Raw genomic sequence first — 14660 nt, forward strand, 5'->3', positions numbered from 1 at the left:
ACCGCTGCACGAAGAGCAGAAAAAAGTAACAGAATGGCAGTCACTGGACTTACAACAATTCCTTATAAGAAGACATTTTTTTCACCCTAAACGACGCGGTCGTAAATAAGACTCTCCTTACCACCTCAGGCTCAAAATTCTAATGAGTGTTAGCATGCAAAGGTTATCCTAAAAGCAGTCGCATAACGAAGCTTTTCGTTGCACTTACATTTTTGGGAATGCTGAGATTTTGATGTTTGTCTTTGTTGCAACCGAAGGGAATGTAATCCACCACGCACTTACCGCTGTAACACTTCCCATTCTTAGCAGTCATTTCATTGTTGTAGCCCAAGTGGAGTGTCTGTAATTCGCAGTGAAGAAAACTCGTTTATACGACGTATCTCTTTTTCTTTCTGTTTCGAGTTGTTATGTCCAAAGCACTATGCGTGCTATGAGACCCGCATTAGTTGACACTCAAAAGCTTATTATAGCATCTGGAGCTAATGAACGCAGCCGGGAAAAATTCCAGCGGGGCGTTTTTGTATCTGTTTCAACAGAAATTCTTCCACCGCGTCTTAGTCAACTTTGCCTTCTTGGATTAAAAAGCCCAAGCGAGATTGTTTGGTGCACGGTAGCAGTATGCTACGAACCACGTAGTCGGACAAAATAAACATATATGGGATTAATTCCCGATCCGCGAGGGAGTCAGACAGGGAGATACCATCTCGCCAAAGCTATTCCCAACATCTATGGAGGGAGTTTTGAGAAAGCTTGACTGGGAAAACATAGGATTAAGCATAAACAGGGAATACTTGAGCCATTTGAGTTTGCGGATGACATAGTAATGCTGAGCGAGACTGCAGAACACCTCCAAACAATGCTTGAGGAACTAGGATTACCCGCCACGGTGGCTCAGTGTCTAAGGCGTTGCGCTGCTGAGAACGAGGTCGCAGGTTAAATTATCGGCCGCGGCGGCAGCTTTTCTGATGGAGGCGAAAAGCAAAAAAAGCCCGTGTGATCGATATTTCGGGGCGCACGTTAAATATCCTGAGGTGGTCAACATTAATCCGTAGGCCTCCACTACGGCACGCGTCATCGCCTGCGTTGCGTCGGCGCGTTAAACCCTAAAATTAATCGAACTAGAATCAGAAAGCTTGGCCGTGGGGCTAAAATAAATACAAATAAATCTAAATTAATCAGAAATGAGCGCTCGAAAGACATACTCTTCAGCTTAGGAAACGAAGCGCCAGAAGAAGCAAAAGAATACAACTACCCCGGACAGATGGTTAGTGGAGAACCCAACCACGAGAAAGAAGCCAGGCGCAGAATAGGTATGGGTTGGGAAGCACTCGGGAAGCACTCCAAAATAATCAAAAAGAAGCTACCTCTGTCAGTCAAACGAAAACTCTACAACCAGTGCGTACTGGCAGTGATGAAATACCGAACTGAAACTTGGCGTTGGCGCCTAACTTAACGGCTAGAAAGCACACTTACTTCGGCTCATTGGGCCATGGAACTAATAATGTTTGCTATAACACCCAGGGACAACAAAACGAGCTACCTGGATCCGAAAAAGAACTAGAGTTGACGATATCATAGTTCAAAGAAATAAAAAGAACTGTACTTCGAAAAATTCCACACGCCACAAGCTAGTCATTATGAGTGGGCCCGACTAGCGGTCACTCGAAATAGCAGAAAATGTGCTCCTACAGAAAAGGAGGTTGAAAACTGCGATAAAATGAGCAGAGTGTAGTCACAAAAGCCTCTAGAGTGCAGATCGCGGGGAATTTACTGGGCTGTCATTCAAAGGATTCCAGAGAATTCTAAATATTACAATATTGATTTCGGTAACACTGAACAAAAAAAGTTTACTCACGTCACTAGAAATGTTTGGACATTTATTGAAATAAAACTAAATGTAGAAGGCTTAAAAATAAAGTGATAATCTTTTTGCTCTTAGGGCGCCCACCCGGAGAGGGGAACCCTCATTCAGGTATTCCTTAGGCGTTATTGGCTGCTGGCGCCATTCTAACCAAGTCATGCAGGATGCAAGGGTCTTTTCTGGTGAAGCGCGTTATCCATGGTTGAATGGGAGAATTGGGGATGGGTTACAGTCCTGGTATTTGCTGGAACTTCTATGCGTAACGGTATAGGGCACCGAGTGATAGGAGTCACAGGTGACCTGATACTGCATTGGATACATAGAATTCGAGTGGGTGCGGTGCGTATTGGTGTTGGTTGGGAGTCGTCTGAGCAAGGTGGCTTTATTTCTAACAAGTTAGTAGTGTGAAAGGGGAAAAAATTGCCGTTGATGTAGATGGTGGGCCAATATGTCTGTGTAGCGCAGGACAGGTTCGGGTTAGGTGTGAAAGGTGATGGCGCGCTCGCCTTGAAAACGACCGGGTGTAGTAGGCTTGGGCGATGGCCTGTGCCGCCTCATTCTCCTCTGTGGATTCGTGACCAGGAACCTAAACTACATAGACTTCAAAAATGCTCAGGCTGGTTTGAAGGCCATGAAGGGCCGCTTCGAAAATTCGTTTTCGTTTATATTTCCTACAAGCTACCTGAGAGCCTGTGATTATGGCGATTGCCTCTTGGCACCAGCGATTGCGTTAGCTGTGGCGACATCTGCGTCAGTATCTAATGGTGTGGTATTGAGTGTGCTCAACTTTATTTCGTGTCCCTGTTCATTAACTGCTCCGGCTACATGGGCAGTATGATACGAATGGGGAGATGAGTCCAGGGAGAAGGTAATTTAGTCATGTTTATGTTTGACGGACATGGGTTGTGCTCGGCCAATTCATTGGTCCTTGTTGTACTCAGGGTGCACATTTCTCATTAAGGGAACCACGCGTATGCACGGACGTATTTCCACCATTGTTTTTGGTCCTGAACCGATGGCATATCATAACTCAATCCGTGAAGCATCGCGCGCCCCGCCGACACGTCTCGTCATGCGTCCTGTTTGAGAGATGTGTGCTTCCTCCAGATCTTCCCAACTGTTACGCACGCCTATTTGCAGGTAGTCCACATGTTCAAGGGCAAACCAACGGTGATTTTTTAGGTCTCGCGGGTAATTGTATTCAATCCTGCTTTTTCAGTCGTTTTAAATGCCAGGTACGGCGTTTCAATGCGACTCTAGTAATCAGGATGACGTGTAATTTTATGGGTATCCCATTCCTTGAGGCCGTACCGGCAGTCCACGTTGCGCTGAATAATGTGCATAAGCGGGTTAAAAGGATTCTTGGCACGTGGGGGAGGGGGGGGGGGGGAGGGTGCGATTGTGTTGATTCCGAAGCCACTTTTGGAGACAATGGTCCCCAAAGTTTGCAAATGTGGTACAATGGGAACGGATTGTCCATTTTTTAGTAGGTTCGGGTCGGCGACTGTGGTCTTTCTTTTTGTTTTGCTGTACTAGAACTGAATGTAAACAGGTAATCATTTTTATACGTGGATTCGAAGCCTCGTGTTCAATGTAGCTCTGTGCTCTGTTTGAAGCCATTCTTGTTGTTCTCCCGTGAGTCCTGTACGTGCCCATAACGTGAGATAATCCGCGCAGATTGCATGTCGGAGGCGGGGCATTTTCCGAAATAGAGGGGAACATCCTGCATTCTAAGATTAAACAAAATGGGCGAGATAACTGAGCTCTGAGGAGTACAAGAGAGGTCGAACTGAACGTAGCTGAGCGCAGATGAAGAATTACAATTTTTGCGGTATGGTTGCGAGTAAGGATGCTGCTTAATTATTCTCTCGAGTTCAATAATAAACAAATGCGAATCCCTAAAGAGTAGCGTGACGACTGACATTGTAAAAAGACCTTTCTTTACAAATAACAATAAAACTATATTGCGCACTCTTCTGTCGACGATTCAAGATAAACGCTGGAGCCCTTCGAAAGCGTTCATAACGTTCTGGAAAATTGTAAGCTGCTAATTTCTTTGCTAACATGCATGTCACGAGCGGCCATTTTTGGTACAAAGTAACCAACGTGGCTAAATCTCCGAATGAAAAATTTCGTACCGCCTCGTTGTGTTGAATAAAAATATTAAATTTTACCCAACGCAGTTAAAACACATATCTTCGCGGCAAGCTTAAGGCAGAAATACGTACAAAGCACGCCGTCCCATTTCGGTACCATCCTAGTTTCCCTTCTGCACATTCGCATGTACAGTTCGATACGGACGCAGCCTGGAAATACAGAGAAAAAGTCATTTTAGTATATTTCGTAGCCGTGGGCCAAAATTATGCATTCTTTCTACTTGTTTACGCTGGTTCTGCCGCACCTAAAACGGCCATTAAATTTTCATTCCCCCGTGCACTGAACGCATTGTGAAAGAATCGATACTATAGTACGATGATTGTTTACTGTTACAACGGGCGCCTAATGAGAACAAATATTGTTCTAAATATTGTTCTAAACAAATTACTTATGAACGCTACACATGTGTACGTTTTAACACGCGTTTTAATACTGGACGCCACAAGAAATTTACTGTCTGCCTTTGCCCTTCTTCCCTTCGCCATTTCTTCCCCACATTGCTATGCCTCGGCACAAACTACGTTCGCATCGCAAACACCAAGCAAATACGAAATTAATGCGCCACATACTGAGCTACTCGCCTACATGGCATTTCTGCACTTACCGTGCTCACATTACTCGCGTAACCGTCTTAGGCCACAACGAATCACTAGGTGTGCCCGTAGTGAGCTCGAATCACCGATGTTTGGTGGCATGGACCATCGATGCCAGTATTGCATTCTGAAGGCACCGCGGTTCCAATCACACTGAGACTGAAATCTATCGACTTCTTCCTGGAAATTAATTTTTACCTTTGTTTACTGGTTTTCCCTCCAAAATCTCGATTCAATACTCGCAGCCTTGGACCAAATTTTTATGTTTCCGCTACTCTACACTCTGTGTGACATTCGCCGGCCATGTTTTGTACAACCTGTGTTCCAGGGACGCAATATTCTCGACCTACCGAGTTAAATATTTCTTCCGTAATGAAACCATGCTGTGCGGGTGTCATTACGGAAAAACAGCCAGAATTCACGACAATTTTGGGGATTCTTACAGTGAGCGTTGGATAATCAAGAGGATACAACGCTACTCGCCACGACCGTAGCCAGAGGAAGCACGCTTGACCGGGCGCGGCCCGTCGCCCCGTGAAGCGTGCCCCAGTGTCGTCGCCCGTTTTCACGTTTATTACGTGTTCTACGTTAATAAACAACTTCTAGTTGCGAGAATGGTGTATTTAGATTCTCGGCACCGTAACCTACTAATACAACCCAACTTGTTTCCACTCTTTAGTGTCCATTTAAGAAGAAGATAGAAGGGAAAATGAATGCCATACTGCAAACAAAGAGGCAGGCGATCCAGCTAAACCCGCCAGGATCATAGCCTCCGCAACTGTTACTACGCGGATATTACACGCCAGACGTGTATCCCTTTAATGCTGAACAGATTGTCGCAACAGTAAAGGGCAAAATCCCGAAAAACCTACCATTACACGTAGAGGATCGCAGAGCTTAAACAAAAATGTAATTCTTTCGGAATAATTATATAAAATTGCAATGCCTCCTCAGCAGTCTTAATTGCCTCCGTAATTTTTGGGTATGGAACAAAGCCATAGCAAAAAACGTTTCGACTTTGTAGAGGGAGCATGTTTTTGTGTGCAGATGAAAGGAGAAACGTTTGAATCTGAATTATTCAATGAGAGGTTTGATTTGAAAATAGGCAACACATTTAAATTTTATTTTTGTGTGGGAGGCTGCGTTTTTATAACATTGAGCTTGCAATTTTTATTGTCTTTTGGAGTTAAAGAAACTGCTGAACTCACACGTTTCATTTTTTTGCTTCACCTGGAGTATTTAACTCTGCAGCCACGTAAGAAAAATTTTAAAGAGTGAAACCAATTGTCATTTGTACATATTCGAAAGTGCGTGGAGCTATAATTTTTGCCCGTAAGTATATTTGTAAGTACTAGTCAAAATGTTCGGGAGAGGGAATTGTAGTTCTTAAGCAAGAAACGTACTCACAAATTTATAATTCTTAACCGTGTGAACTGTCGGTGATGGGCACACTGGATGTTCTTCATTTGCGTCTTTCGGAGCTGGTAGTGCTGAATTGGAAGTACCTGGTGCTGCCACCACCTGATCTTTACCGGCTCCATTTTCTGAAGTTTCAGTTTCTGGTGCGGCACCTGAAGCCATGTTCACCAGGTCTACTGTACCTAGAAATAATTCGGGTAAAAACAACGCGGTTTAGTTTTTTATTAGCACACGAGCCCTCGTTGCATTCACGTGGACGTGCTTTACGGACAATCTTCTTTTACTGTTCGAGTACGTAGCTATCCCTATATAGGGAAATTCTGCGTCCCCGATCATCATATTCCTTTACGCGTACTAGGGTACCTTTACCGGGAAATATTTCTTTCTGGAGAAATAAATACCTTGTGTAGGGTGAATCGCGTATTTTTTTAGGGACACTCACAGTCATAAAAAATGAAATGTGAACTAGCAAATATAAACGAGAGCATATAGAACTGGAAAATATTGTTCATTGAGGTCCAACAACGGCCTGGTGTTGGTATATTTGGAAAGCCACATTTGCCCAATTTTGTTTTGTAAGTAAACCTCGCGTCATTCTGACTTGCATGCAAAGAAATCGCGCCTATTGTGTGGTATTGTTCATATTTGCGTGCTTAAGTTTCATTTGTATACGTAAAAAGTTTTTTTCCAGCCTGTGATTGCTCTCCCCGTTTTCATACACTGTTTTCGTGAGAGGAGTGTTGCAATTGCTCAACTTTTAGCCATAGAAGTTTTGTATTTCATCATAAGAGCAATTGCTCATGGGTTACGTTTACAGCCTTTTGATTCAATAGCAGAAGATATACAATGTATTGGAAAGTAATTTGAAGGAAAACAAAGTATAATATACACATTCGCAAATAACTGTTGATGTGTTGCAGTTCCTTTAAATTGATCTCTTGTCATCTAGAGCGCACGTTTTACTTAATCACGTTTAGTTTGATAAAACCTGTAAAATCCTGTTATCATCCGCAGTGACAAGCAAAACACGACTTCAAGGTGCAAAAATTCCCCGCATTTCCCCGAGGGGAAGAATGTGAAAGTGCGAATGCACGAGTTGAATTTGCGCGGTTCGGTAATGTTCGCGAAAGAGAGATCACACACACACACACACACAACTACAAAGAAAGAAAGATGCATTTATTCACAGACACCTATTTGTGTTGTCGTTGTACTTGATTGCTAGAGCGTATCTCAGCTTTGAAATTTCGTGTCAGTACTCCTTTAAGCGGGTGCATTAGCCCTTCTCACGCCCGATTCCTGGCCAATCCCCAACGTGGGTATGTGCCATGCACAGACACCTATTTGTGTTGTCGTTGTACTTGATTGCTAGAGCGGATCTCAGCTTTGAAATTTCGTGTCAGTACTCCTTTAAGCAGGTGCATTAGCCCTTCTCACGCCCGATTCTTGGCCAATCCCCCACGTGGGTATGTGCCATGTCAGCGGCCAGGCAGCGCGCGCCCATCTCCCCCCGTTGCCAAGGAAGACGAGGAGATTCCTGGCCAATCCCCCACGTGGGTATGCTATGCGGACATCGCCGGTGGACGCAGGTTCAGGGTCGCTTAAGAAGTGCATTCGCACTTAAAAATGTAATGTAAAGGTTACATAACGTGTTATTACAATATAGAAAAAAAAAGGCTTTCGCTGCTCTTTACGCAGGGGTTGGATGACAAGCGAGGCCTTAATTTTCATGAATAATAAAACCTAGCTTCTCTCTCTCTCTCTCTCTCTCATTTGTGCTATTTTGTGCGTGAATGAAAGAGGGCGTCACCAACCGAGCATTACAAACGCCCCCAACGTGCTATCGGGTCATCAACTACTGTCATTGAACAAATTTAGAAAACAAAACATAAGCAGTAAATACTCTGGTAGCCTGGCTGAGCCTCTGACTCGCTAATATTCTTTTTTTTGCCACTGCTTGATAATGATAATATTCTTTCGGGACACAGAAACGACACAAAATGCACTGTGCACGTGATCATCTGCCGTTATCTTGCATGTGTTTCCGCTGGAATCAATCCACCAAGATGCCTCATCGAAGGAAGGGATGAATGGGACGCCTGGGAACAATTCGGTAGATTAAGTTCTTGGGCCTTCGAGCCCCCGGAGTTGCTCTGCCTACTCGTATATATCTGCGGATATAAGCCACTTGCAAATACTTTGTGGATAATTAACGCAATGTGACGTAACCTCTTTTGCTAAGTAGTCCATTCCTGCGTTTTATCGCTCGTGGCTACAGCTCTGTAAAACACGGAACTTCGGAGGGGGCGTCCCATTCCTCGCTGAATGAATGCCAACCGCCAGAGAGCAAGGATTCTGCATCCACATTGTCATCGTAATTAGGTCTTTGAACCTGGATTTTCCTGTTGCTACTTACGATGTCACTGTTGACGTATAAATGAGCATGATTCAAAGAGAAAGTGCTAACTAAGGGATAAAACGTTTATGCACGCGGATAGGATATTCCAAAACCAAAAATCCCTGATAACGTCTTAGTTATATTTATGAAGAGGAGAACACAAGCTTCGAGTTTTGTAAACTAAATCGTCGAGCTTTGCTCCGCACCTGTGTTTGTAGATGGCGTGCTGTCAATAAGCGGCACTGATATTGTGTGCAGTTTTCTGTGCACACCTGTGTGACATACATTAAAGAATTCAAGCCCATGCAGCCCTGCAAATGTGGATGATCAGTGAATCTATGAAGTGGTTTGCCACTCCGTAACTACGGCGGCCACAATGGCTTTGTTGATGTTGTGATAAGCACTTATCAGCATATTCTCAACTGCAGAGGTATAAATGTATTCTTAGATATTGTTAAAATTGATGCACACACGACGCGCTGTGGTCGGTCGTTCGGATCAGTATAATATCACAAGCCGCAAGTTTACAACACGAAACGTGTAGGCCACTTCGTTTTCAGTTGCGACACACACATCGAAATTATGTAATACGACCAGAGGGGTAGTGACATCTGTTGGGACCGGGCGGGGGCACCCGATCCGAGCTCCGTGGCCTCCGACATACGAGGGGTAGCGTGTATGATGTGAGCGGCCAGCCGCTGTTGCAGCCGTGAAGAAGTCCAAAAGCCGTAGGCTAACGTAACTGTTTACTTCATAGCGAGAGGTGAGCCAAAGCCAAATAAAAAAAACTAAACATCCTCCTCGCGAGGGGCACGATCAAATGCAGAGCATTTCCGGGGGCGCACGACGTTAAGTAGTTTGCGTTACGTTAATGTTGTTGCACTTGTTGCTGTTAGTTGTTGTATTGTAATTAAATGAGGAGACGTAATTACGTGGTCACGTGACACCATTTATTAGCAGGTGGGTATGATTATTATTCTTCTCTTCTCTTCCCTCTCTTTTCTTCTCTGGCTGTTGTTGTTGCGTCGTCGACGTCTAGATGCCTCTGGTTGAGTTAGTCCCCCCATTCGAGGGAGTTGATGGGAGACGTCATTGTTGAAGTTGTTCTTGTTCTTGCTGCTGCTGTTGGTGTTGTTGCACGACACCGAGGACGACGGCCTTGTGGTCGCTGAAGTGGACCGTCAAGGGATTGGGAAGCAACGGTCGAACGCGCAACGTAGACGCAGACGACGACGACGACACGAAGACGAGATCGATGCATGATCCGTGAATCGTCGTGGGCGTTCTGCTGTTGACGTCGTTGTGATCAGACACGCAGTCCAAACCGTGCAACTCCCTCATCCGCCGAACGAGCCAATCGTCCTTGCGAATGTCCACGTTAAAGTCACCCACCAGGATTAGGTGTTGAATGAGTCAAGGATACAAGGCGCATTCGTAGCCCTCCATTCTGTGTCGGCTTTGTGGCGCAGTGGGTAGAGCACCATGTACCTTGCGTTCCGCCCGCAGGGTCGTGGGATCAAAACCAGGCGCCGGAAAGTATTATTTTTTTATATAGTGTAGGGGGAGGGGTGCGGACTACTGCGGACAACTAGAACGGGTGACATCGTGAGTTAAAGAAATGCTCTGCATTTAAAAAAAAACAATGCCCCGACGGGCGAGGTTACAATACAGGACTCGAGCAGAGCGACATCATGGATTCGCTGCTCAAACAGGAATGGATTACAGCGCTTGGGCAGCTCTATTTATACCCAAAAGCGATCACAGTCAAAACGCCAACAAGCGGCAACAAGCCACGAACGTCACAGACACGCACAACGCTCTTTCCAGAGTTCGTGACAGTCGGCAGCCTCGGCGCACGTTGAGTCCGTGAGAGGGGAGAGAGGAGGACCCCGTTGCGATCGCGGGGCCTCTGTGTTCTTGGGTGGGTCTCGACGTGCCGCTGGCAACCACCGGCGTTTGAAGCGCGTTGAAAGCGAGGCATCTGGCCCGGCTTGTCGAAACTTGAATGAACATGGGGGCGCCTCACGGCTGAAAAGCGCACGCAGTGGCTTCGCCGCACAGCCGAGGAGTGATGCGGGAAAGTACGGCAGCGCTGGCCGATTCGTAACACATCGCAACTAACATCGGTTCGAGGACAGTCGGAGAAATTGTAAGCCTTTCTTAAGAGTTTTGGATGCGCAGGATTTTTTCACGCAAAAAATGGCGGTTGTGAGTGGTACTTGTACAAGCTGCATGAGTTACCGCAATTCTTTCCAAGCAAGGTATGAACACATCTTACTATGCATCACGTTCTAAGAAAGCCGTGTCCGGGTAAATGTAAAACGGGCAGTATCACGTACCATCTGCTTGTGTCTGCTGCAGGCCACGCGCATTTATTCGGAGTGGTTGAAAGTAACCCAACTTATTGCGTCCTGGCATAATTTAACGCCGTAAGCGTAACAAAAACAAAACACAACACAACAAAACAAATGAACAGGACTCCCTTCCATGCGGTGTTCCATCGTTCGAAACCAGAAAGGGAACAAACGATTATCAAGTTCGTGCGACAACAGATAAGTCCAACTATGTTGTCAGGGAAGTCAGTGCTCATGTCAATACTTACTGCAAAAATCCTACCACGCAATTAGGGCGTCACACATGGCACTCGCCGACCGTGAACAATGCGCTGACCTCGGCGCGACCTTGATGACTTGAGTGTGTGTAGCGACGTGAGGTCATTCGCTATTCATCGTCGCTATTTATAACGTGTTCCTCACCGTGGTTTGCGCTGGTGCGCGCTGGTATTGGAGAGCTCCACGACGGCATGATAGGCGAATTGTACGATTATTTTTTTGCGGGCCCTGTGAGTTGGTACTTACCGAACTACATACTGCGTGCCAAGCTTCACAGGTGACTATAACAAAACAATACATAAAGGTTTTTTTGGGCGGTATTTTGATTGGCAGCCGTTGCTATAATTTGCAGTTAACGCATTTCTTGCAACATGAAGCTGTTTGACGGAATATTTTTTTCTTCCTTCTCACTACCCTACTCAAGAAGGGTGAGCTATCTACAAGATGCTAATAACGCGAGGTGATTTTTTAAAAACGAAGCTTGTTACCTCTCCCCCTGAAGGGTTCTTGCGACCGTCGGTGTGAACAGAAAACTCCCGCGAACAAATAGAAGTTGCTGGCAGCGCTAGGAATCGAATCCGGAACGAATAGAGAAAGCTCTTAGAGAAGCCCGTTCTCTTACCGATCGAACTACGAGCCTACGCGGAAACGTGAGACAGACGGCGGACTGAGCGAGCACATCTATAGGTTGACCCATTACGTTCTCGCTGACTGTCATGTGATATCGCACGCGATCTCTCGCGCCGCTGTGCGTCCGCCTGTGGCACGTGTAGCGGCCGTGTGCGCGCCTTGTGCATGCGCTAGGAGTTAGTAGATTTGATAGGAATGAAAAATTAAAGGAGAAAAAATTAAAGGACGGAAATATTAAAGGATGAGCTTACTGTCAGTCGTCCACAGGGTACTTAACAAGGTAATCGCTAACCGAATTTCTTCCACCTTATATTTCAATCAATCTAATGAACCAGCAGGATTTTATAAAGGCTATTCAACAATATACCATATTCACACCATCGATCAGGTGATAGAGAAGTGCGCGGAGTATACTGAACCCCTATATATATAGCCTTCAGTGATTACAAGAATGTATTCGACTCGGTCCAAGCTTCAGCGGTCATGCAGGAATTGTAGAGTCATGGTGTAGACGAGCGTTACGTAATAATACAGGAAGATACTAACAATGGGTTCAGAGCTACCATAATACTCCGTAAGAAGAACAGTAAAATATCTATAAGGAAGGACGTCAGACAAGGCGACACAATCTCTGCAATGTTACTCACAGCACGTTTGAAATGGATATTCAGAACACTGAATTGGGAACAGTCAGTAACCTTAGATTTGCTGATGACTTTGACTTGCTAAGTAACTCGGGGGTCGAATTGAAAAGCCTGATTACCGCACTGGACAAGCAAATTAGAATTGTGAGCCTGAAAAGTAATATGCAAAAAGCTAAAGTAATACTAAATAGTCTCGGAAAAGCACAGCGGTTTGAGATAGGTGGCGAGGCAGTGGAAGTGAGAAACAAGTATAATTACTTAGGCCAAGTTGTCACCCCGAATCCCAACCATGAGACAGACATAATTAGAAGGATAAAAATAGGGTGGAGTGCATTCGGCAGGCATTATGAGATAATGAATGGCAGCCTACCATTGCCCCTGAAGAGAAAAGTGTATGACAGCTGCATCTTACCGATAGTCACCTACGGGGCAGAAACTTGGAGGTTAACTAAAAGGGTTCAACTTAAATTGTGAACGACTCAGCGAGCAATGGAACGGAAGATGATAGGTGTAACATTAAGGGACAGGAAGAGAGTGGAGTGGGTGAGGGAACAAACTCGTGTTAAGGACATACTAGAAAGTAAGAAGAAGAAATTGGCGTGAGCAGTGCATGTAATGCGAAGGCAAGATTACGATTGGTGATTCAGGGTAACAGAGTGGATCCCTAGAGAAGGCAAGCGTGGCAGGTGGCGGCAGAAATTTAGATCAGCAGATGAGATCAAGATGTTTCGGTGATAAATTGGTCGCTTTTCCCACAGGGTCGCGATAATCGATGATCTATGGGAGAGGCCTTTGCCCTGCAGTGGCCGTAGACAGGCTGCTGCTGATGATGATGGTGATGAAAGAAGCTCACACCAAATGAATGACATCTCACTACTCCACCGTCTCTGCCGCCGCCGAAGGAGGCGCCCAGAACGGCGGCAGAGACGGAGGAGAAATGAGATCGTGTAACACCGGGTTTCAGCTTCGTTTAATTTTATAAAAAACAGTTTCCACTCGTGTGCTTTCCCAAAACAACTCAGCCAGCCCCCATTCGTTTATCATGCAGTGATTTAACCTCAGTAAGGAATATCTCTTTGAACTATTAAAGGGTGCGGTCAAGTGCATTTCACTTGTCTCTGGTTTCACTCTTTGCAGAGCCACATGTGTGAATTCAAGTGACGTCGCATGGGTAATCGTTGCGGGTGTCGTTTAAGCTGCGCTTTCCACCCACCTTCACCGGGTGGATTGGCCCGCATTTTTTCTTACCGTATCTATTCAAAATCCTACAGCCCTTGTCTTGTGAGTTTCTTTCGTTTACCAATACTACGCATACTACTACGCCTACGTGGCTGCTTTCACGTAGAGACTACACCTAGCAGGGCACCTGCATACCGATGCCAACAAGCGTTCACCGGCAATCAGTCATAGGCACGTTACCAGTCAAAAGTAAGACAGCTGCAGTTACAGTTGCCCAAGGAAAAACAAATCATGCACCCGTCCGGCTAACGACGCCGATGGTTGAACGCGAAGCTTTCTTGTGACGGATTCTTTGGTTGTCGTGCGAGTTTGCCAAACTGTTTCGACCATGCCGAAATGGAGCAACTGGATAGACGCCGGCTTCATAACGCAAGGGACCGAGTTTTGATTCCATCCACCGGAAGCTCGTTTGTCTTTCACTTAACCTACGATCATTCATCCTCATCGTTAGAGAAAGTTGACTTTCCTCTTTCAAAACCCACCACGACCGCGAGGTTCGGGAATCTTATGTCATTTATAAGTTTGGGTCAGCGGTGCTTGGTATTAATGGAAGTTACCGAAAACTAACGTGCTTATCTCTCGAATAAAATTGGCGACCTCATATTTTTTGTCATATTGTTCATTAACCCTACCCTTGAGTTTCCCATCAGAATTCGCAGAAACTGCCCAAATACAGCAGCTTTATAAGCCTAATGCGACTTAACAACGCCATTTGTCCTTGGGAAGAAGGCCGCGTTCCCCCTACCTTTTAGAAACGTTTAACCCTTTGTTATCTGTGGACCCTACCTATTTCCTGTTCGGTTGCTAGCTCACTGTGCAATTCTCTTTTGTACACTATCTGTTTGGGTTTGCCCTCCGCCATCCGCGGAGGGCAAACCCAAAATACGATATTCGTTCATGCCTGCATGGATCCGTCCGAACCAGTCTCCCCACCCACTGAATGCCTTATTCTATACTTTTCCCTTCATTTTGAAACCGCGATTGTCCAGTCTTCCGCATTGTCTGAACTTGCAGCACTCAACGCCACGTACTTTGCCCCGTCGTGTTGAGATCTTGAGAGCTGCCTTGTTAATGCGACCCATTGCCCTCCCTCCCTCCCTCCCTCCC

The 14660-nt window shown here is 45.6% G+C and overlaps 1 protein-coding gene across 1 annotated transcript in view; it reads right to left on the reverse strand.

The window, feature by feature from the left end:
- The window catches only part of LOC144137644 (uncharacterized), a 42338-nt gene that overhangs the window by 7986 nt on the left and 19692 nt on the right, over positions 1-14660 (reverse strand). Inside the window, exons 3-5 of the mRNA XM_077669583.1 lie at positions 6019-6212; positions 4090-4167; positions 209-340 (exon numbers count right to left, since the gene is read on the reverse strand). Of these exons, the coding sequence (XP_077525709.1) occupies positions 209-340; positions 4090-4167; positions 6019-6212 (404 nt within the window). The remainder of the gene's footprint in view (positions 1-208; positions 341-4089; positions 4168-6018; positions 6213-14660) is intronic.

This window comes from Haemaphysalis longicornis, unplaced genomic scaffold (genome assembly GCF_048455015.1).
Source record: "Haemaphysalis longicornis isolate Haplotype H1 unplaced genomic scaffold, Haemaphysalis longicornis Haplotype H1 scaffold_43, whole genome shotgun sequence".
In the NCBI taxonomy this organism is placed as follows: domain Eukaryota; kingdom Metazoa; phylum Arthropoda; class Arachnida; order Ixodida; family Ixodidae; genus Haemaphysalis; species Haemaphysalis longicornis.